General features: G+C 42.8%; 2 protein-coding genes across 2 annotated transcripts; one reads left to right on the forward strand and one right to left on the reverse strand.

The window, feature by feature from the left end:
• Positions 1-5,527: 5,527 nt before the first annotated feature.
• On the reverse strand, positions 5,528-14,667 carry LOC112257831 (uromodulin-like 1). Its single transcript, XM_024431704.2, has 15 exons — positions 14,486-14,667; positions 14,038-14,147; positions 13,738-13,924; positions 13,270-13,410; positions 12,673-13,167; positions 12,129-12,383; positions 11,666-11,778; positions 11,243-11,462; positions 10,842-10,979; positions 10,162-10,706; positions 9,708-9,850; positions 9,371-9,607; positions 9,017-9,176; positions 6,898-6,982; positions 5,528-6,053 (listed from the first exon to the last, which is right to left on the reverse strand). Exons 1-15 carry the CDS (start codon positions 14,646-14,648, stop codon positions 5,866-5,868), a joined length of 3,180 nt encoding a protein of 1,059 aa, XP_024287472.2. The 5' UTR covers positions 14,649-14,667; the 3' UTR covers positions 5,528-5,865.
• A 4,478-nt stretch (positions 14,668-19,145) lies between these two features.
• Positions 19,146-24,939, forward strand: LOC112257832 (zinc finger and BTB domain-containing protein 21). Its single transcript, XM_024431706.1, has 2 exons — positions 19,146-19,275; positions 20,530-24,939. The coding sequence occupies exon 2, from the start codon at positions 20,535-20,537 to the stop codon at positions 23,598-23,600; it is 3,066 nt and encodes a 1,021-aa protein (XP_024287474.1). The 5' UTR covers positions 19,146-19,275; positions 20,530-20,534; the 3' UTR covers positions 23,601-24,939.
• Positions 24,940-25,344: the final 405 nt, after the last annotated feature.

Raw genomic sequence — 25,344 nt, forward strand, 5'->3', positions numbered from 1 at the left:
ATGAACGAAAGATGCGTGAGGGAGGGCGGAGCCAACTCACTCACAGTCACACATTTAGCAGTGAGGAGAGAGAGGAAGGTCAGCTGTGAAAACAAAAGCTGGAAAATGAGTCGGAAGCACAGTTTAATTTGGATGCATTTTAATAATGTAGACAATGTAAGAGCACAGTGTAGAATTTGCCAAAACAAAATCTTATATACAGCCGGTTCTACGCACAACCTACACCGGCATATGCGAAGTGTGCGCCCAACTTTGAAGCTAGCTGTAGCAGAGCTTCGAGAAACTAGCGGGCCTGCTAGTGAAAGTGGTGGAGCCAGCACCTCCACACGTGGAGATGTATCCAGTCAGTCAAGTAGGTCTACTCCGCATCCTACAGCAACGCATTCTTCTATATACCAGTTTATGCCAAAGTCTATGTCTGTAGCAAAACAAGGCCATATTGAGATTGCATTGGCTAAAATGATTGCCACCAATTTCCAGCCATTTTCGATCGTGGAGGACAGAGATTTTAGAAATTATAGCAATAGTCTAAATCCAATGTACACAATTCCAAACAGGAAAACCCTTTCAAAATCACTAATTCCGCAACTGTACGAGAGGACACGGGCTTCAGTGTGGGAAAGAGTCCAAAAAGCAACAGCAGTTTTCCTTACCACTGACTGCTGGACATCAAGGGTAATCACTTCTTACATGTCGGTTACATGTCACTTCATTGAACATTTTTCGATGTCTAGCTGTCTTCTGGACTGCTTTGAGTTCAGCGACAGACACCTCAGAGAACTTGGCAGAGGAACTGTTGAGAGTGGCCAGAGAATGGCAAGTAGATGGAAAAGTGGTCTGTTGTGTTCGCAACAATGCAGCTAGCATAACCAAAGCATGAAAATTGAAAAATGTACCCATCATCCATGTCTTGCCCACACAATCAACCTGATTGTAAGAGATGCTCTGAAGGTGATGAAGCCCACTGTGGATAAAGTGAAATCAGCTGGGGAATACTTCCACAGAAGCACAGTAGTTGCTGAAAAACTAAAGTCTACACAACGCCAAATGGGGATGCCTGAGCTGAGGCCTAAACATGAGGGCACTACAAGGTGGAATTCAACATTGTATATGTTGACGCGGTTTATTGAGTCAAAGGATGCCATCATCTCAACCTTGGCCATTGTCAATGCACCTGTTGATGCTCTGACCCAAGAGGAATGGGAGGTGGTGGAGGAGGTGTGCAGAGTCCTGGAACCCTTTGAGCAGGTCACTGTGGAGATCAGTGGAGAGAGGTACAGTAAGCAGTTATTACTACATCATTAGTTAATCCAGTATTATATACGTATATGAGCAGTAGATGAGAATGTAGTATCAGTAGACAAAACATGAACCTGAACTAATAAGTTACTGTTCTCTCTTTTCAGCTATGTGACAGCCTCAAAAATGATACTCCTGTGTAAGGGTCTGCAGCGAATCACAGCCAGACACCAGAGAGAAGCAAATGTAACCACAGGACATGTGACAGAGTTGATGGACACCCTATGTTCATCAATGGACAGAAAGTTACACAGAATGGAATATAACCACATGCTATCAGAAACTGTTGCACTTGACCCCAGGTTTAAGAAGTTAGCCTTTAGTGATGCCAGAGCGATTGATGAGGCTCTTCAAAGAATAACCTCAGCAGCAGGGAGGGACAGCCCCAGCAGTCAGCTGGCTCAGGCACCAGGAAGAAGAGGGATCAGATGGAGCAGAAGCACCAGCAGTAGTGCCATAAACGTCTGCTGTTTGGATGCTGTTTGACAAGAGAGCAACTGGGGATGCAGCACGAAGGAATCGCTCAGCAGATGCCATAATGGAGGTCCGATTTCACCCCCCACACACACCAAATGCGATCACAACAAGCAGGTTAAAATATCAAAACAAACTCTGAAACAATGACATTAATTTGGGGACAGGTCGAAAAGCATTAAACATGTATGGCAATTTAGCTAGTTAGCTTGCACTTGCTAGCTAATGTTAATTTGTCCTATTTAGCTTGCTTGCTGTTGCTAGCTAATTTGTCCTGGGATATAAACATTGAGTTGTTATTTTACCTGAAATGCACAAGGTCCTCTACTCCGACAATTAATCCACACATAAAACGGCAAACCAAATCGTTTCCAGTCATCTCTCCTCCTTCCAGGCTTTTTCATAATTGAACTTATATGGTGATGCATCTAAACTTTCATTATATTACCACGACGACAACTGGCAACAAAGTTCCGTCTTTCAATCACCCACGTGGGTATAACCAATGAGTGCCCAATGAGGAGATGGTACGTGTGTACCTGCTTCTATAAACCAATGAGGAGATGGAAGAGGCAGGACTTGCAGCACAATCTGCGTCAGAAATAGGAAGGAGTCAGAAATAGGAAGGAGTTCTGTTTTAGCCCTTGGGTACGCAGACACTCGTTGGCGCGCAAGCAGTGTGGGTGCAATAATTGAATAACATGGATTTCTAAATTTATTTTGCGACGCTCGCGCACGCGACGTGTCCGGTCTGGTCAGCATGTAAAATAATAGTCCTTTCTATTTCTGACGCAGATCGCGCTGCAAGTCCTGTCTCTCCCATCTCCTCATTGGTTTATAGAAGCAGGTACACATGTGCCATCTCCTCATTGGTTATACCCACGTATGTGATTGAAAGACGAACTGCTGCCGGTTGTCGTGGTAATACTATGAAAGTTTAGATGCCAATCACCATATAAGTTAAACAATGAAAAGGCCTGGAAGGAGGAGAGATGACTAGAAACAATTCGGTTGACGTTTTTTATGTGTGGATTAATTGTCGGAGTAGAGGACCTTGTGCATTTCAGGTAAGATAACAACCTAATGTATATATCCAGGACAAATTAGCTAGCAACAGCAAGCTAGCTAAATAGGACAAATAAGCAAGCAAGTGCAAGCTAACTAGCTAAATTGCCAAAAATGTTTAATGCTTTTCGAACTGTCCCCAAATTTATATCATTGGTTCAGAGTTTGTTTTGATATTTTAACCTGTGTGCCATGATCGCATTTGGTGTAGGGGGACAAAATAAATGTATGCACGATGGCGCACGCGCATGGTGAATATCCTCACCACCAGCAGTAATTATGTAGTTGAGGTGCTTAGATTCGACCCTGGCTGTTAATGGCAAATGAACAGACAATGGGCTGAAAGTAAGAGGAAGAGAGAACATGAATTAGTAATGGTCTGAAAGCCCAGGGAGATGACAGACAGACAGGCCAGCAGTTAGGGTGATAAATGCTGTCTGTGCCTCCTACCTGCCAAATGGACTGAGGATGGAAGAGAGGAGGAGGAGGAGGGGAAGGATGAAGGAAAAAAGAACAGAAAGATCAATTTGCCACCATTACATGGATGTTTGGCTCAGCTGCCTCTTAGAATACTGTTTATTGGGATGTTAAAAAGAAAGACATTAGTCTTCTGTGGCCCTGCCTAGTCCCCAGATTCGATGTAATATGTTTGGAAAGGACTCCCAGACACTCATAGTGGTATTTAACAATTGGGGTTCTTTGGAAATTCAGTGCAGTGTTTTCTTATTCACTCTGTGAATATTATGGATGATCCAACACATCTGCACACCACAGGGGTGAACAAAAACCCTGGCTAATGTTCTTAAAGCCAGATTCATTGCTAAAGGAATCCTTAATTAGGTAATTAGATCAGGGGAAAAACACCTACTTGTTCATTTTTGGAGTGAAATGAAATCAACAAAATTGCAGAAGTGGATAATTGGGAATCAAACCTATGGTGCTGAAAACCATTGGATGAATTTGATTGAAGGAGGATGTTATATCATACTGGTGGGTACTGGTATGGCAACTTCTGGTTCCATCACCGCCTGGTATGGCAATTGCTCGGCATCCGACCGTAAGGCGATTCAGAGGGTACTGCATAATGCCCAGTACATCACTGTGGCCAAGCTTCCTGCCATCCAGGACCTATATACTAGGCGGTGTCAGAGGCTGGCCCAAAAAATTGTCGATGACTCCAGTCACCCAAGTCATAGACTGTTCTCTCTGCTACGCATGTCAAGCGGTACCAGAGCGAGAAGTCTAGGACCAAAAGGCTCCTTAACAGCTTCTACCCCCAAGCCATAAGACTGCTGAACAATTAATCAGATGGCCACCTGGACTATTACATTGACTCCCCCCCAACTTTACCCCTACCTACATGTACAAATTACCTCGACTAACCTGTACGCCCGCACATTGATTAGGTACCGGAATCCCCTGTACATATCCTCATTATTGTTATTTTATTGTGTTACTTTACATTTTTTACTTTAGTTTATTTGTAAATATGTTCCTAACTTAATTTCTTGAACTGCATTGTTGGTTAAGGGCTTGTAAGTAAGCATTTCACGGTAACGTCTACACCTGTTATATTCGGTGCATGTGACAAATACAATTTGATTAGATTTTGAATCTACAGTTCACTCAGCTTTACAATGTGGGTATTTTTTAAACATTTAATTTAACCTTTATTTAACTAGGCAAGTTCTTATTTACAATGATGGCCTACCCCGGCCAAACCCTAACCTGAACGACGCTGGGCCAACTGTGCGACGCTCTATAACTGTAACAATCAACTATTTTTGTTTTCTTTTGATGGAGGTTTGTTCCTTTGATACTTTGCCTCAGATCACCGTTTCACCCTCCCTTCCTCCATCCCCCCTCACATCCTCCTCCCTACTTCTACCCCGCCCCCCCCATGTTTCCATAGAAATGGGTTGCCAGTAAGAAGGTGGGTTGGGGTTGTATGGGTTAATTGGGGGTAGTGTTTATCAGTCCTCGTCCACACAGATTGTACCCCCCATCCCACCACCCTCCTGGTCTCCAGGGTACGCCTCTGAAAGAAACCAACCTCCTGCTGTTTACCATATATCCCTCCACAGGGCTCGCCTCTCAGAGAGGGAAAGGTGTGTGTGTGTGAAGTGGTGGTGTGAAGTCATCATCCACATGATGGGCCCGGCCTGCACATTTACACATGCACGCAGCACAGACATATAGACCACCAAGTCTTTGATGTATTTGGTAAATGTGCAATACCCTCATGTAATGTTAGCTAATGTCAATCATCCAAAATGTTTATAGTGTGACCATATCTTATTCATGATATCATAACACTGTGAAATCACAACATCTGTTGTCCTACCTATGTTTATTTTTTTATGCAATGACCCAACAGTGTCCTCTAGTGTATGGATCATTACAGTAGTTCTTAGATTGTATCACAAATTCAGCATTTCACCTCGTAAATTAAGATTGGGGGAATATTCTCTCCCTCTGCTACAAATGTTCCAATATACAAATAATTCCTTTTTATTTTTAGTTGTTCGTTTATGAACATATTTCACATATTTTAGCAGGTCAATATTTCAGGATGTTTCTGCTATTGACTTTAGAAGACTTCAGGATATACTTATAAAATACATGCATTTTCCATATTTATAAATGGTAGATTTTCTCAGTTATAGAAAAATATCAGTTTAAAAGAAGATGAAGGGATAGCAGAATATATGATATTTTTTAAATAAGATTCACTATACAAATCCTAACAAGACAACATTAATTTCCAAGGCAAACAGTGCTTTGTATACAGTATGTATTTAAATGTATCAATGTTGAAAAAATTGAAGAGACCCTGATGTCATCCAAATTAATAATGAATTCTGCCCTTTTGATACACTTAGTTTTTTAATAATATGCCTTAGTTTAATCATAATTATCTGTATTGACCTCTTCATTTCTGACTACTAGGCAACAGCTTGAATAAATTAAATACCAACTTTACTATGTCTTTGAGTTCACTAAAACTAGCCTAAAAGTGTTCCAGCACTAAGTATTGAAAACATGATAGGTATAGTTATCTTGTTTGGGTTTGAGGCTGAAGCTGTAGGTTCCAATTCGCTTCCTGTGGCTGAAGAACAAGGAAGAGAGACTCCCGATAAAGAGGAGGAATAGTCCTATTCCCAGTAAACTGTAGCCCACCAGACGAAGAGTATCAGATCTCTCTTCGACGGACACTGCCAGAAAACACGTCAGAATATATTAACTCCACAATATGTACAGTTGATCATCCTATACATCATGTAGCCTCGTACAAACCATCCTGAGCCTTTTTCTAAAATGTGTTATTAGATTGGAGAACACATTAGGAGGGATCTTAGACCATTCCTCCATACAAAATCTTTCCAGATCCTTGATATCCTTCGTCTACCCTTATGGACTGCCCTCTTCATTTCAAACCACAGGTTTTCAATGGGGTTCAAGTCTGGATATGAGATGGCCATTGCAAAATGTTGATTTTTTTGGGGGGGTCAATGAACAATTTCTTGATGTGTGCTTGGGGTCATTGTCTTACTGGAAGATCCACCTGTGGACAAGTTTCAGCCTCCTGGCAGAGCCAACCAGGTTTTTGTCTAAAATGTCCTGGTACTGGGTAAAGTTCATGATGCCGTTGACCTTCAAAATGGAATGACATGAATCCCTCCCAATGTGTTCTCCAATCTCCTAAAACGTTTTAGAAAAAGGCTCAGTGCCGTTATCCTCGCAAGGTGAGGTATTGAAAGGTATTAAAAATGGGTGACAATCATTTTGACCCCTATCCTTTTGAGAGAAAAAAATATTACAAGTTACACCATCTCTTTTGGGTGAGCAATTGTATTAGTATAAAATAATATACTTTCCCATTTATTTATAGCTCTGTATTTGCATGATTTATTTTATATATTCTTTTTGCTCATCTTTATCAAGGGTGCCAATAATTTTGGACTTGGCTGTCTATGAAATTATCAGTAGCCTAGTCATCACATTGTCACAGTATAGCTTATTTTCATGCAGTCACACTTTGAAATGTATTTACTGTACCTTTGTGTGATCTAAGCAGTGGTCCACAGGATGCTTTTGCTGTTCCAATTAGATTGGATAATCTTTCTGTCCGCCCAAAGCAATCCTGACAAAGGAAAAGATTATGGAAAGAGAACAGCATTGAACTACACTGAACAAAAATATAAACGCAACATGCAAATATTTAAAAGATTTTACAGAGTTACAGTTCAAATAAGGAAATCAGTCAATTGAATTATAATCTCCACCCACCCAGCACAGCCAGAAGAGGACTGGCCACCCCACATAGCCTGGTTCCTCTCTAGGTTTCTTCCTAGGTTTTGGCCTTTCTAGGGAGTTTTTCCTAGCCACCATGCTTCTACACCTGCATTGCTTGCTGTTTGGGGTTTTAGGCTGGGTTTCTGTACAGCACTTTGAGATATCAGCTGATGTACGAAGGGCTATATAAATAAATTTGATTTGATTTGATTTTGAAATAAATAAATGAGGTCCTAATCTATAGATTTTACATGACTGGGAATACAGATATGAATCTGTTGGTCACAGATACCTTTAAAAAATGTAGGGGCGGGGATCAGAAAACCAGTCAGTTTCTGGTGTGACCACCATTTGCCTCATGAAGCGCAACACATCTCCATCGCATAAAGTTACTCCATTTTGGCGGGAACTGGAACATGCTATTGTACATGTAGATCCAGAGCATCCCAAACCTGCTCAATGAGCAACATGTCTGGTGGGTATGCAGGCCATGGAAGAACTGGGACATTTTCAGCTTCCAGAAGTTGTGTACAGACCCTTGTGACATCATGCTGAAATATGAGGCGATGGCAGCGGATAAATGACACAGCAATGGGCCTCGGGATCTGGTCAAGGTATCTCTGTGCATTCAAATTGCCATCGATAAAATTAAATTGTGTTCGTTGTCCAAAGCTTATGCCTGCCATACCATAACTCCACCATGGGGCACTGTTCACAACGTTGACATTTACCATCTGCCCGGTACTGTTGAAACCGGGATTCATACGCGAAGAGCACACTTCTCCAGCGTGCCAGTAGCCATTGAAGGTGAGATTAGCCCACTGAAGTTGATTACGAAGCCGATCTGCAGTCAGGTCAAGACCCTAGTGAGGATGACGAGCACGCAGATGAGCTTCCCTGAGGTGGTTTCTGACAGTTTGTGCAGAAATTCTTCGGTTGTACAAATCCACAGTTTCATCAGCTGTCCAGGTGGCTGGTCTCAGACAATCCCGCAGGTGAAAAAGCCCGATGTGGAGGTCCAGGGCTGGCGTGGTTGCACGTGGTCTGCGGTCGTGCGCCGGTTGGATGTACTGCCAAATTTTCTAAGACGACCTTGGAGACGACTTATGGTAGAGAAATTAACATTAAAATCTATCACAACAGCTCTGGTGGACATTCCTGCAGTCAGCATGCCAATTGCACGTTCCCCCAAAACTTGAGACATCTGTGGTATTGTGTTGTGTGACACAACTGCACATTTTAGAGTGCCATTTTATTGTCCCCAGAACAAGGTGCACCTGTGTAATGATCATGCTGTTTAAGCTTCTTGATATGCCACACTTGTCAGGTGGATGGATTATCTTGGCAAAGGAGAAATGCTCACTAACAGGGATGTAAACACATTTGTGCACAACATTTGAGAGGGAAAGCTTTTTGTATGTTTGGAACATTTCTGGGATCTTTCATTTCAGCTCATGAAACATGGGATCAACACTTTACATGTTTTGTTTACACTTTTGTTCAGTATAATTAAACATTCTCCAAGTAGAGCATTTTTCAAGAGCCTCTAGGTAGTCATATCAAAGGGGTTGAACACAGTGGTTAAATTGAACTGGATATACCCGGATCAAAGCGAGAGCCAGGCAGACTTATGGGAGTAGGATAAAAAGTAGTAACCCTAACCCTAACCCAAACCCTAGAATAGTAATACATTGTACTTACAGCAGTAACACTAACCCTAATTCTAACCCTAATCTTGGCATAATCCTTTTATTCAACCTGCCAGAGCTTCCCCACCTCCAAATACCCCATTTAACCCCTGGTTGGACAGTAAATCTAGACACCAAAGTAAATACTGTATATTTGAGTAGTACAGTATGAATAAATCTGGACAGATGCTCACAGGCTGGCAGGTGGCCGAGCCAGTCTCGATACAGATCTGAATCTGGCAGTGCAGGTAGATGACATTCAGGTTGATGTAGGAGAAGATGCGAAGAGACAGGCGAGACTTGCTGGAGTTGCCGTTCTCAACGACTGTGGTGTATGTGTTTGGGAGGGGACAGCTGATGAGAAAGAGAGAGACAGATTACCGGCACAAAGCTTAGAATGTACCCAAACACATCTCAATCTTCAAGCAAATGTCCATCCTCGGTTGGACAATACATATAAATGTTATTCTATTATATGCCACAGAATGAAAACCTAGCATCTAAGCTAACTATAATAGGGCACCTTCAAAAGCAATTGTAGAACAGACCTGTTTTCCAGAAAAACATAGGTTGTTGGTTCTAAGGGGTTGCTGCTCTGGGTGGCCCAGCACTTGTTGATGACCACTTTGATCTGGGCAACCGTGGAGTCAACGCTGACCTCGACCACAACGTCCTCCTCAGGAGACAGGCTGTAGTTCTGGGGTAGGGGTGACATTCCATTCAGGAGCTGAAATGTCACGTAGAACGTCCCTGAGCCCATGACAGCATCATTGATCATATCATACCTGTCAATACACCATAAGATATGATGTAAATAAATAGCTAAATATATCATGTGACCATAGTGACATAGACAAGGTAACCATGGCGCCTGGCAGAGCGTACCCTGCGGTGCTGTAACCAGAGGAGATGATGATGCTCCTCCTGAAGGTACACATGATGGGGACCTTCAGCCATACTGTGGGAACCCTTGTAGTGTCATCAGGCAAGTTGTACAGATTCACCTGAGCAGTGTAGTGAGTGCTGTTCTGAAGTGCAAAAGTTAAAATGGGAAATTAGTTATTTTATTTTCTAACAGACCATGAGGACAGTTCAATCTAGTTCGGTCATCCAACACCTGCACCTACAAGATACCATGGTCACAGGCTTCATGTTTTTAATGTATAGAATAAATGGTACATAAATAAGGACATTTTAACCTGTTAAATCCAGGTCTGTTTTGTGCATTATAGAATAACCTTTTATTTAGCCAAAACACACCAGAGACTATGCTCTTTGTGACACAAGGGGGCAGTAGGTAGCACCCTCTAGCCACTGACTGACAAGTTTACTGACTCACATATAATAGCTGTGTGTTACACTCGTCCCAAGCCACCGTCAGCTGGACGTGGCTACTGTTCCCTCCGTTCACGCCACACTCCTGTCTCCCTAGGTACAGGGAAGAGTCCCCAATGTGCCCCGACAACAGGAAGTCCCTGGCCACTGTCACCGTGATGGCACTGGCCCTGCACTCCACTGAGATGGCTTCCGTATAAGAGACCAGAGGAGCCAGAGATGTAGGAGTCTCAGGCTGCAGACTGGTTTTGATGAGACCGCTGGTCATTTTTGTAGGAACTTCAGTGATGGTTGAGGTTGTAACTGGCGCCATGGTTGTGATTGTGACTGGAGTTTTGGTTGAAACTGTGTTGTTGATTCTAACTGTATTGTTGACAGTGGTTGTAACGGGTGCGTTCATTGTAGCTGCATCTGTATTGTTGGATGTAATTGAGGTTGTATTATATGTGGTAGTGGTTGACACTGTATTGCTGGTTGTAACCGGAGTGTTTGTTGTGGTTGCGGACATAGGTGTGGTTGTGGACATAGGTGTGGTTGTGGTCAAAGGAGCTGTATGGAAACGAAAAAAAGACAATTACAGTTTGAACTGTAGTGAACTGATTAGGCAGTGTGAGACGAATACTCTAGTAACCATATCCAGATCTGAATTTAGACGATTACTAGCGATTACTCCATTTTGTCTACCTGAACAGACTCGTCCCGGCCTAGAGGGGTTAGAGTCCGTGAATCCATCCAGACAGAGACAGCTGTAGGAGCCCCAGGTGTTAGTGCACTGGGCCCATGGGGAGCAGTCCATGTCCCCTGTACTGCACTCATCAACATCTGTTAGAAACAACAAGAAAAATCTGCCATTGAATATCAGGTTAACAGTTTATGCAGATTGGTATCACTAAATGTGCTCTCCATATAATGCTAACAGAGTTATCTTATTTCATATTCAACCTATATTTAAGCATGAAGTCACATTAATTCAAATAATAATTTTCAAGAAAGGCCCATTGGAGAACCTGGCACATTATCTTGTATACATCCTTTTATCAAAGTCTACGTATTCTTACAACTGTACAAGGTTAAGACAGCGTTACCATCTATGCTGGTGTTGTTGCTGTCAACAGTGTATCTGGAGCTGTTCTGTAGGGCCTGCATCAGAACAGAGGACACTTTCAGGATGTCCAGGGACTGACTGGGTGTGAAGATGATGGTGAAGTTTACTACTACACTGCCGGGGGCCAGGCCTGTGATCTGAACCCTCACATCTCCTGAGTTTACCAGGGCCAGAACATCAGGAGGGAGAGACTGGAGGATCTGTGGGACAGTTAGAGGAGACAGTGTGTTCGTGTCTGTCATTTGATAGAAACTACAACATGTAACAACTACAAAACATGTTTAAGTGTCTTTCATTCATTCCACGTTCTATAAGTGAGGACAATGACAACATTCAAACATTCAACATTTGTAAAAATTCAAAAAACATTTGTCAAAGCAGCCGTTGTGTGGAAGTCTCCTACCTCTTCCATAATACTACGACTAAGATTCTGATACATCTGGCTAGTAGGGTCCAGCAGGGCATCAGTGAACTGCACATTGGTCAGGTGAGCTGTTGCTCCAAGTGTCTGTGCAGCTGTGAATTGGATACACACATCCAGCCAAAGCACTGTAGTCACTACAACAGTTTCATATCTGCTATAAGAGTCAGCATAACGTGAAAGTGCTTTCGTAAGTGAAACCAAATCATAGTGCTGTGTCAGTGTGTAATGAATAATAGAGGGCTTTCCTCTTGTCCTTGTTCAGATGGCTTTGGCTAGCAGCATAGGGCACACCATATCAGCCTCCTTATGCATAAAGCACATATCGCTAAAATGTACTGCATCAGTTTAAGTATGCACACATTTTAAGTGATATTGACATAACAAAACTGAAAAAGATGACAGAAAGTTTACATTTTAAACACATTCTTTACATGGAACTTACCAGTCTTAACCAGCAGGCTGGTCCCCTGACTCCCATAGGGACAGGAAATGACAGTAACGTTGTGGAGAACCCCAGGCTTCAACAATGTCACCTCCCAGACTGACAGCCCTGTCTCCCAGCGTCCCCTGACCTTTGACCCCTCCATCAGCACCACCAGAAAGCTAAACCCGCTCTGGGATTGGCCAGTCATCCAGGACACGTAGAAGGATGAGCCAGTGACGCTGGAAGCCTGCAGGTTGGTGATGGGGGCGGGGTCTGGGAGAAAAGGGAGACAGTAATCAATCTCAACTTCAATGAAATATAATTGTATCAATTATCAATGACTTTGTGAGTCTAATTTTTTAAAATTATGATTATTAAAGATGTATGTGGAGCACTTTGGAGAATATTATGCGAACAGCCTCAGGGGTTCTTAGAAACAGCAGGGGGGTCATTGGGGGAATTTCTATCAACAAAATATTAGAAGTGATATTTTAAAAAGTCCATAAGCTTAAAACTGTTGCCGTTGTACAATGTATAATGGGTGTGTTATTGATTTCCATACAGCATGTGGATGGAGATGGTGGTGATAAACTCAGGGACACCACCAGAGTGGGCTCCAGGCTGGTTTGTGGCATAGTGCTGGTCTGCTGGTGATGTGTCTGCCATGCCGGTACAGAGGGGGCCGAGGTGGAGAGGGTTGGGGTTGGAGAGTTGGGGTTAGTGGTATGCTGGAGTGAGGTGGAACTACTCCAGGATGTGAGAGCTGTACTGATTTCAGGCCTGCTGGATGTCAATACAGTACTCGAGGGTGTCACTGCGGTACTGGTCTCAGACCTGTTGGAGCTGGCGTTAACTGGGTTATGTGTGGTAGCATGTATATGGGTCGAGCTCAGCATCATGCTCCTGTTTGTGGTTGTAGCTATGGCTGTTGGGGTATCAGTTATGCTGGAGACCCAGGACTGATAGCTGGTACTGTTGGGTGGCAACTCTGTAGCATTGGCCCACCAGAACATATGAGTGGCATTACTGGGCACGAGTGAGGTCACAGGGTCAGCAGCTGAAAAGAGAATGAACAGTTTGAGTGTTAGCTACAAACTTTTACATCTTTCCATGAATTTCATATAACTCAGAGTAAGTACACACCACTCCCTGTCCTTACCTTGGCAGTGTGCCCCTTTGTTGTTGGGGTTGAGATCAATTAATCCTGGGTGGCAGGTGCAGCTGTAGGAGCCCTCTGTGTTGGTACAGTCTGCCTGACGTGAGCAGCTGCTGAGAGCGGCATGGCTACACTCATTCATGTCTGAAAGGACAGCAGCATAATGTGTAGTAGATACTGTGTACAGGATATACATGATTCAGTGTGTGTCTATTTGTGTTGTGTGTGTTCGCACTGGTGTGTGTTTTTGTGAGTGTGTGTCAACGGCCAGTTTTCCATTTCCAGAGGAAACATGTCACAGATGAGTGTAAAGAGGAAGTGGAGGCAGAGTGGGACACCGTGGTGTTACTGAGTCAGCTTTTCCTGAGCAGGGTTTTCAGTAACAAGAGAACAAATCTAACACACATCATTATATCCACCAGAAAACCCTGTGTATTTTACGCCCCACAGTACAGTACAGTATCCCCTTACCTTCAACTGACACCGAGGTGACTTCTTCAATGTGTATGAGAAGAAGGTGCAGCTTTGTGGTCGTGTTGGACAGGGACAGAATTTCAGGGGAACTAATCAGCAGAGAGGAGGAGGTTCTAAATGGCCATATAGGCCAGGATCTGATATAGTATACTGAGACGTCATAAGAGTCCAGCGCTCCAGTCACCTGTAAGCCAATACAGAATGGTCATGGCCTGTACTGGGCACATACGGTGAGAAATATAGGGACTATATAATGGACCATCATTGAGAAGAACATAGGGAGATACAGGAACCTACCACAGAGTGCAGCAGCCTTGTGTGGTTCAGGATTCCCCCGTCCATGGATATCAGCCACTGGTAATCTATCTTCGCTGTCACAGTGACGTGAAAGCACCAGCTTCTACTGCCTGAGTGAAATAATTAAGAATACTAGTATGTTTACAATATAATTTTCTGTGACTGTACTATACAATGAATATACATATGAGGAGCGGCACCCGAGAAAGCATTTTCCACCACCATTAAATAAACACCAAATTATGGAATTTCTCATAGAAGAATGGTGTCTCATTCATCCAATGGACTTCCAGACACTTATAGAATCCATGCCAAAGAGCATTGAAGCTGTTCTGGTTCGTGGTGGCCCAACACCCTATTAAGACATTTTATGTTGGTGTTTCCTTTATTTTGGCATTTACCTGTATATCTTTGATCACTATGAAGTTGATCTGGGATCTGTACTTACCTGCAGACTGAGGGTCAGTACAGAGAGAAAGGCCTTCTCTCTGGCAGCACTTTTTCCAGCCTGGGCAGTCTAAGTCCCATTCACACCCTCCACTCCTGGGTGCCTCCACAACACCCTCAGGACAGGACCCTGGCTTAGCAGTGAACTCTCCACTTCTGTTCATAGCTTAATGAGAGAGAGAGAGAGAGAGAGAGAGAGAGAGAGAGAGAGAGAGAGAGAGAGAGAGAGAGAGAGAGAGAGAGAGAGAGAGAGAGAGAGAGAGAGAGAGAGAGAGAGAGAGAGAGAGAGAGAGAGAGAGAGAGAGAGGAGAGGGAGAGAGGAGAGAGAGAGAGAGAGAGAGAGAGAGAGAGAGAGAGAGAGAGAGAGAGAGAGAGAGAGAGAGAGAGAGAGAGAGAGAGAGAGAGAGAGAATCCGATTAAATGTTTACAAAGAGCACTGTAAATAGCAAACTATAACTGTGTTCTTGGTCCACAGCCCCATCTAGTGTTCTTTGTTAGCTGCTCCATATAAACACGTCTCCATGACGACTGGTCCTGATAGTATTAGGGCAGGCCCATAGTACTGATGAACATTTCTTACACTTTTTAGATACTTCTGTGCTCTCCTAAACATATTTTCTCTTCATGTTGAACAACATGAGGAGGCGGCAGTGTAGCCTAGTGGTTAGAGCGTTGGACTAGTGACCGGAAGGTTGCAAGTTCAAACCCCCGAGCAGAGAAGGTACAAATCTGTCATTCTGCCCCTGAAAAGGCAGTTATAACCCACTGTTCCTAGGCCGTCTTAACTGACTTGCCTAGTTAAATAAAGGTAAAAATATACATTTATTTTTTAAATAATCCTAAAATACAAGCTAGAATACTCACGTAAAGCACAGTAGCTGCCCACTTGTTCATAGCCATCACAACACCTCAAAACGTCTTTGATGACATTCATGTAGTCAGTCCGATATGCCTTTTTGTAAACTGTGACCTCACACATCTTCCAGGGTAGCCAGCCACCACATGACCTCCTGACCGTGTAAGAGATCTTATAGGACAACACTTTACTCACCACCGTGCTCTCATGTCGAGTACACAGGTGGTAGCTGGACATAGACAGGTCATATCCTGAAATACAGGAATAGTTATATTATATATCTAATGGAGACTATCCATGTTTTTATGTTTGCAGAATCTAAGACAAATGGGCAGGGCATTCCAAAAAAACAATCACAAAAACATAATATTGGAAAATAAGTATTTGCAGATCAATGTTGCATAAATAACAGAATATATGAACTCAAACAAATAACAGGTTTTCATTTCCACAACTGCGAGCATTCATAGGAGTGCCCACAGCCAAGGAGTGCCCGCAGTATCAATGCAGGTACAGTAAATGCAGGTACAGTAAATAATTTGCATAGGGCTTCTTGTACATATTTACAAAGATATATCATGGAACATGGTAATAAACAGTAGAGCATACACATTATCATATTGATTGTGTCATCATTTAATTTGGCTTATTTTCCTACCTTCAAACAAAGTGTTGTGTCCCCTACAGAGGCCCAGAAAGGCCGTGGCCAGACATAGAAAGGACATCCAACTCATCTTGAATACATCAAATATGACATGCATTCAAGGACCTTGCTGCACGTCCATTTTCAGAGCTGAGTTGTTGGTAACGGTTCTGAGTTTCTTTCCCCTCATCATCCACACCCCCTGATCACCTTCTCCCTTGCTCCCACAGTCCCAAGTGTAACACACTGCATGGCAATATGTAGAATCTAGATGGAGAGATTATACAACTACATGGAGAGGGTGTATTCATTCACATTTGGTTCAAGTGCCATTTCTGGAGTCAAATTGATTCCTTTGTATGTTCCTATGTTTCTGTATGTTTTGAGAGAGTATTTCAGGGATTTAAAACTACTGTTAATCCCTAACTGTGGCAAATTATCACCCCAAAACGTTATAATATATAACCATACAAGCATTTGTACACATTTGTAGTTTTGCTTTTGTGTACTGGTTGTGTTATGACCTGCCACGGTACTGTCAGTGCCAGCAAACAACATGGTGGCTGTGAGATGAGATGGGAAAAATGGTATCTGTGAGATGAGAGCAGCAGTGTCTGTCCCAGGTGACTTGGTTTCTACTCAGGTCCCCATGGCAGTGTTTACTCTCATATCCTCACTCATCTCCTCACCCACAGCCTCCGACAGGGAGGCAGGCAGGAGGGGTATTGATTTTGTCACATTTCCCTCAAAGACTGTAATAAAAAATAAAAAATGTTCCACCCCTTCAGAAAAATATCTCTATATCCTCTGGAATTTAAAAGGTTTACTCATCACAGCACATTCCTTACTGGCTTGGGGATGTTCTACATTTTGTAATTCTAATGTGATTTGAAATTTAACCATCAGTAATAGGAATGTGGTGGCTCAACCTGAGTGGCACAATAACCATTTGAAGGTGTCGGCATCACATTACTTAGTTCCACAGATGATGGTACTGGCCATCATCTGCAGCACCACAATCACAGTGCCTCACCCTCAGTTTCAGGTTGTTCTATCCAGTGTATGCACATGCACTACATATGCATAAATATGTGGAACCCCATTCAAATTTGTGGATTTGGCTAGTTCAGCCACACCCGTTAGTGACAGGTGTCTAAAACCCGAGCACACAGTCATGCAACCTCCATAGACAAACATTGGCAGTAGAATGGCGTTAATGAAGAGCTCAGTGACTTTCAACGTGGCACCGTCATAGGATGCAACAATTCCAACAAGTCAGTTTGTCAAATTTCTTCCCTGCTAGAGCTGCCTAAGATCACCATCTGCAATGCCAAGCATCTGCTGGAGTGGTGTAAAGCTCGCCACCATTGGACTCTGGAGCAGTGGACACGCGTTCTCTGGCGCGATGAATCACACTTCACCATCTGTCAGTCCGGCGGGCAAATCTGGGTTTGGCAGATGCCAGGAGAACGGTACCTGCCCGAATGCATAGTTCCAACTGTAAAGTTTGGTGGAGGATGAATAATGGCCTGGGGCTGTTTTTCATGGTTCGGGCTAGGCCCATTAGTTCCAGTGAAGGGAAATCTTAACGCTACAGCGTTAACGCATACAATGACATTCTAGACGATTATGTTCTTCCAACTTTGTGGCAACAGTTTGGGGAAGGCCCTTTCCTGTTTCAGCATGACAATGCTCCAGTGCACAAAGCAAGGTCCATACAGAAATGGTTTGTTGAGATCTGTGTGGAAGAACTTGACTGGCCTGCACAGAGCCCTGACCTCAACCCCATTGAACACCTTTGGGGTGAATTGGAACGCTTACTGCAAGCCAGGCCTAATCGCCCAACATCAGTGTTCGAGCTCACTAATGCTCTTGTGGCTGAATGGAAGCAAGACCCTGCAGCAATGTTCCAACATCTAGTGGAAAGCCTTCCCAGAAGAGTGGAGGCTGTTAAAGCAGCAAAGGGGGAACCAACTCCATATTAATACTCATGATTTTGGAATAAGAAGTTTGACGAGCAGGTGTCCACATACTTGTGGTCAAGTAGTTTACCTTAAAGTATTCACATATACACACTGATTGTACATACATGTCAAAATTAGGCAATAGCAGTGCCACACCTTCCATGGATCATCCGGGTTGCCAGAAACGGTACTACATACAGTATGAGCCCTACAGACGAATAACCATATGTGCTTTTTACATTTTCAGATTAGTGATGTTTTCAAATGTCATTATCTGCTGACGGTAACATCAAGAGTTGTTTACAGACATAGAAGTAAATAGTAGCAGTTGTGTCCTTTCAGATGATGTGTAACATTTAACTCCAAATGATTTAGATTGTTTATTAAAATGCAACTACATCAGCTGTTTTAAATCATTCCAAATGAAGATACATTATATGGTTCTTCATTTGTAAGATTCAAAGACTTTCCAGGATGTGGCAAGTAGACCACAGCAACAAGTGCCTTCTGGATATATGCAATGAGAGAGAGCAGACGTGCCATAGGCTGCGTTTACACAGGCAGCCCAATTCTGATAATTGTTTCACAAATTAGTCGTTTGACCAATCAGATCAGCTATGAAAAAGATCTGATGTGATTGGTCAAAAGATCAATTAGTGGAAAAAATATCTGAATTGGGCTGGCTGTGTAAATACAGCCATAGTGATGTCTTATAATCACACCTCTCTAATTAGTTTCAGTGGTACAGTGGATCTGGTTACAGAGAAACACATTCATCCACCAATGTCAAATGCTGATTTTACCTAATGCTTTCCTCAAATGATTGTTGTCATTCATTAGATATATAAAAATAAATTAACATAACTAGTAATAAGAGCATGATCACATGATGCATTTCCATTCAGTAATTCCACATACATCAATAGTAGGCTATCCGTCTATGGTTTTAGAGAATCACATTCTCGCCTACAGAATATTGATACTTTGCCACTGAGACAGCAATGTTGATCTGATAGGAATATGTTTTAAAAAAAATGTTAATTCGTATTGCTTCCCAATTAAATGTTTAAGTCTCAAAGAACGAAAATATGACCTGCCACTTTAAGAGGTTTAAATTTGCCTGTCACGTCCTACATTCCCGCCTACGGGTATAAAGCAGCCTATCAGAACGAAGCACACGTGACGAGCGCTGTATTTGATGACCTCATCCCTGGAGTGGGATGACGTCAAGTTCAAGATGGATGGAATCACGACTACCATACACTCAACAGAATTCTGATATAAATTCTTGTTCGTGTGCTCCGTGAGAACAGAACGAAGACATAGGGGTAAGTTTAGAAAGCCATAAAACTACTTGGTTTAGACTATCTGGCGGTAGTGCCTTATATTGAAGGCTTCTTTGGAGAAAATGTTTTTTTCCTGACGTAACTCAGAGGGGGTTGTTTCTTATTTTTATAAGCCTCACGAGCAACTGCCCTATGTGTGCTGTAGATGCTGCGTCTGCGCTGTAATGAGGGCGAAAATACAGCAGCGGGTGTGTGCGCGCACACTCACTGACCACGCACTCGTTTCTCGAGGACTGGGGTTTGATTGTGTTCCATTGAAAGTCCTGAATCATTCTCAGAATGCGCATTTCGGATGCAACTTTACTCTTTCGGAAACATTGTAACACCAAGTGATCATGTGATATCACTGCCAGCAACAGTAACAAACAGACCACGCAATGCGTTATTTGTTTACATTTTCATTCACCAATGTATACCATAACAAGGAAGATACTTGCCAGAGTGATAAAACCAGTTTCATTTTTAACGTACGTGTCATCAGGAATTTAAGCCACGTCTCGCATATGATCTAATGCTTGCTCCCCTGACTTCCCATCAGACACATTCTATGGGCGCGCAGCGTTATAAACTTTTCTGATATGGAACGTGTCAGACACGTTTATTTATCCTGTGGAATTGATATCCGTGTCCACAGTTATGTGTGTGTGGAACGGAATGAACGCTGCCTGCGTCCCTGCTAAATATGACACCATGGCATGCCATGTCTTCTGATTTAAAGACATGATGTAATCGAAATAGAACCTATAAATGCGCATGCGTCATGTTATTTGCGTTTTACCACAGATAGGCCTAGATACATTAACTCCTACCAGTAGCTGATTGATCTAAACTACTCAATTACATTTAACTTACTTTTATTCAAAATGTTATGTGTTTTGGTATTCTAAAATGAAGGATTTATATAACGAGAAATAATAGTCTATTTTCACTAATGTATTTAAAATCAATCAGTTGGCACAGACTGCATAGCAAACAAAATACAGTAGCAATAAATATACATGCTTTCATCTGTATCTCATTCATACTTTTCTGAAACATGGTCAAATATGAATTTGCCATAATGCTATTAGATACTTATACTTATTGTAACTTTTCTGCTGTTATTTCTTCAGATTTGATTTATTTGTTTGATTTTATGTATAGGCCTATACATTTTTAGGTAACTTTCTTACTGAAAACATGTGAATCAAAAGGTCTTGAAATAAAAAGGATCTCCTTTTTGTTCTTGCCTTTCAGCCAGAATGGAGAGTCTGGTGCACTACAGTAATCCATCCCATGGCCTCTCTGTGCTGGGGGTGCTCAATGAGCAGCGCCTGAGGGGGCAGCTCTGTGACACAGTCTTGGTTGTGGGGGATCAGCGATACCAGGCCCACAGGAGTGTGCTCGCCGCTAGCAGTGAGTATTTCCAATCACTGTTCACAAGAAGGGAGTCTGAGCCCCACAAAGTGATACAGCTGGACTTCTGTGAGCCTGACGCCTTTGAGATAGTACTGAATTACATATACTCATCCTCCCTCTTCGTGGACAGAGGCAGCCTGGCAGCCATCCAGGAGCTGGGCTACAGTCTAGGAATCCATTTTCTAACCAACATTATGTCAACAAGGCCGCATGTGTCCTACTGCGTCTCCAGAAAAAGGCTGTCCTTCTCAGAGGACGATAACGACATCCAGCTGAGGAGTGTCATTGTGCGCCAGAGCCGAAGGGGTGATGCTCCCGGGGCCGGATGCTATGGTTCAAATGATCAAGGAGAACAGACTCAAGCTTCAGGACACAGGAAACCAAACGAATCAGCCAGGAACACTGCATCCAATCCCAGAAAATCAGCTGAAGCAACTGGTGAGGGTTCTGATAGCAAGCCCATCAGTTCATATGCCTCCATCTTAAAGGGGAAGACATCACACACAGGGTCATCAGTAAGGCCACAGCTCACCTCCTCAGTCTCCTTCAGTGAATCTCCAACAGTCATGTTACAGTCTGATCTAAGCACTAAAGAAGAGGAGGAGGAGCAGAGGCTCTACAGATCCAAACCACAATTTCAGGGCCAGGTAGGGGAGCCTAGTCAGACCATTGACAGGAGTGGCCCACTCATAAAAAGCCTGCTGCGCAGGTCCTTATCCATGGACAGTCCCATCCCAGTCTTCTCCCCCACACTGGAGCTCAATAAACTGCAAGGCCGAGAACAGTCTGTTGTTAAGATGGTGGCAAATACAGAGGAAGAGATTCAGACAGAGCACAAACAAAGTGTGAAAGTAGTTCCGTCGCTTCTTCTCAAGTCAAGGCACCACAGTAGGCATGATAAAGATGAAACTCCAGGAAAGGAGTTCCATGTGAAGACCGAGCCTAGCAGCCCACTGTCTGACCCCTCTGAGATCATTAGGATCACAGTTGGGGATTCTCTACCAGTTAACCTCAAAATCAATGAAATGAATTTTGACCAAGACCCTACTAAGCCATTTTCTAAACTCCCTGGAAAGAGAAGGGTGAGGAGAGACAATCGAAGGTACCCATTCAAAAAGTCTAAAGGGGTGAACGAACATGATTTCCCATGTGAAGATGACGATGACAATATGTCAGAATCTGTACCTCACAACTCCAACATGGATGACAATGATGATGACTGGACTGATGATCCCAGGAAGAGCAAGATGTTTAAATGCTGGATCTGTTTGAAAGTGTTCAGATCCAATGCTGGATTGCACCGTCATGTTAACATGTATCACAACCCAGATAAGCCATATGCTTGTGACATCTGCCACAAACGCTTCCACACTAACTTCAAAGTCTGGACCCACTGCCAAACCCAGCATGGAGTGGTACAAAACCCTGCTTCATCCTCCAGCTCATTCGAGCTGGATGAGAAGTTTCAGAGGAAGCTGATTGATATTGTGCGGGAGAGAGAAATAAAGAAAGCCTTGCTCATGAAGCTGAGGAGAAATAAGCAGGGTTCGCAGTCTCAGGTATTTGCCAAAAAAGGTGGCCTGAGGTCCAAGTCAAATTTGATATGCCCTTACTGTGGGAAATTGTTTGTGTTTCTCTATCAATTCAAGCAGCATTTGAAGACCCACCCTGCGGAGAGAGACAACCAAGAGACTGAGAGAGAGAGAGGTCTCTGCCAAAAGGACCAGCCCAGTCAGAGAGAGAACACAGACACAGAGGTTTACTCCTGCAGGCTCTGCAATGAGAAGCTGTCCTCTCTCTTTGAGCAGGGAGACCACGAGAGGGGCTGTCGACACGCAACCGTGTGCCCGTACTGTGGCCTCCGATTCTCCAGCCCAGCGGTTAAAAAAGAGCATGAAGCACACTGCAAGTACAAGAAACTGACCTGCCTGGAGTGCATGAGGACCTTCAAGTCTTCCTTCAGCATATGGAGACACCAGGTGGAGGTTCACAACCACAACATTATGACTGTTAAGGAGCAGCTGAGCCATCAAGAGGAGAACAATGGAGAGGTATCTGACCACCTTGGAAGGCCTCTCCTTACCCAGTCTGTGGGAGTGGGGAGCTCCAGAGAGGACATCATCGACAGTGACTCCTCAGGTCCTCCTATGTTGGACTCTGAGGATTCTTCATCATTCGTGCCCGAGGACCTGAATGCTAGCCAGTGTCACAACGAACATCACGGCGAGCTGACCGTGAAGGATGAGCCTATTGAGGAGGCCGTGAGCGAGAGGGAGGACATGACGTCTGGGGCCTCCGTCGAACCTGAGGAGCCAGGCGTGTGGCCATGCGAAAAATGTGGCAAGCTCTTTGGTGGCCACAAAGACCTGGAGCGTCACCAGGAGCTGCTGTGCCACATCAAACCCTTCATCTGTCACATCTGCAACAAGGCCTTCAGGACCAACTTCCGCCTTTGGAGCCACTTCCAGTCCCACATGTCAACCTCTGACGAACCTGGAACGAGAGAGGTTGATGACAGGCGCCCTTTGTCTCCTTCCCCCTCACCACCACCAGCGGTCACACATGCAACTGGATGTCCTGCCCCACAAGTTTTTCCATCTAAACCAATGGAGGCAGATTCAGTGGTAGCTAAAGCTGTGGTAGCAAAAGAGAAGGAGAAGCCTGGAAGCTCATCGTCAATGCCCAGGACCAAGAGGCCAGAGATGGACAGATCACACAGTAGCCCCCTACCCAAGATGGATAGTGTGGATAATTCCCTCACCCCTCAGGAATCAGAAACCCTTTTTTACCATGCCCCCACTCTCTCTGCCCTCACATTTAAGAGGCAGTACATGTGTAAGCTCTGCCACAGAACATTCAAGACTGCCTTTAGTCTTTGGAGCCACGAGAAGAGCCATAGTCACATTTAAATGTGTCTCACTCAAACACCTGTACTCTGTTTTGAGCCTCTGAGATGATACTTTATGCTCACAGCATCGTAAGAGATCAAATACAACTCAGCCGGCACAAGAAAGATTTTGAATGTATCTATTGCTGTTGGTAGTTGGCTTGCCTTCATGTTATCTTTTCCAGTGGCCATGTGTCATAGAGGTGAGAAAGTGAATGTCTGCAATGAACTGCTATTTGACTCATCAGCTCCTTACAATGGTTACTTTGCCTTTGATAATGGATTTACACAGTACTGACCTATTTCAGATAACTCCCTTTCAGTTGGCTTTACCTATATAACTATTTTTTTGGATTCAAGAAAGTGCTTTATTTAGGAATTGCTGTACTGTACAATTCAAGAACAGTTACGTGCTTTTGCATGTTGTGAATTTGTGTTGATTTGATGTGTGAAGATGACATTATGAAGATGATATTAGTGGCCTCAGGCATCATGTTTATTGATATGCACTTTGCAATTCTGTTCAATATTTACATTACTTATAATGGTCAAATTACATTGATTTTAATTTCAGTTATATGAATCTTTATTTTGGATCCTCTGCATTCAATTAACATTTCAGCTGTATTCTTTTTTGTACCATAAAAGTATGGTTTTCATATTGACTATTTGTGTTAATTCTTCATTCTGATTTTGTCATTGCCTCAATGATATTTCATGTAGATTATACAAGTTAACAAGACCAAAGACCAGTTAGATTAGCAGGGGATAAGAACTGGAAACGCATGCAGTATTTCAACTGACACTTTTTAGTTATTGTAAATCCTGAGTAAAATAAATAATTTATTGTTTAATTTTAGCTATCACTCATTAAATTACAGATTATCATTAGTGGATTATTGTGTAAAGAATATGGAAAATATGTACTTTTGGGAAAGGAGTTTTGTTTACATTCTGCCCACTGGGTGTGGTGTATGGTAAATTTTGTTTTTAATTATTCATTTGTTCCACAAATACAACAGCACACAAGCGACTTGTAGAGTGAATTTGAATGGCTAAGAACATGGGTATTTTACTCTCTGTCGGCTCAATACTAGTATGATTAAGTGTGAAATAGTTTGAGGTTGATAAATACACAAGTAATCCTATGACTTGATTGCATGGCCTTAGCATATGCATCCTGAGACAATTTAACAATAGATCTGTTAAAATGAAGCACAGTCAGTGTTTTTGCATATTAACTTTTTTTTTACATGGCTATTTAGAATGGTTTTACAACCAAGAGCCAATAAGTGTGTGTGTGTGTGTGTATATGTATATATATATATATATACAGTACCAGTCAAAAGTTTGGACACCTACTCATTCCAGGGTTTTTATTTTTACTATTTCCATATTGTAGAATAATAGTGAAGCCATCAAAACTATGAAATAACACATGGAATCATGTAGTAACCAAAAAAAGTGTTAAAAAATATATTTTATATTCTTCAAAGTAGCCACCCTTTGAATTTGTTAACACTTTTGCACACTCTAGTCACCAGGAATGCATTTCAATTAACAGGTGTGCCTTGTTCAAAGTTAATTATATATGTATATAATAATTAAGAACATGTGAAAGCAAGACTGTTGCCCCTTGGGGGGGATTTGGAAAATAATTCCCTGTCCTATAACAGAGTCAGAATTTAAAGTGTGTATTTTGGTTGTTTAAGTGTATACTTTTTGCTGTGGTGGTGATGGCTTCTTAGTTACACATGGAAAAGGGA

The sequence above is a fragment of the Oncorhynchus tshawytscha genome, linkage group LG09, assembly GCF_018296145.1.
Source record: "Oncorhynchus tshawytscha isolate Ot180627B linkage group LG09, Otsh_v2.0, whole genome shotgun sequence".
In the NCBI taxonomy this organism is placed as follows: Eukaryota; Metazoa; Chordata; class Actinopteri; order Salmoniformes; family Salmonidae; genus Oncorhynchus; species Oncorhynchus tshawytscha.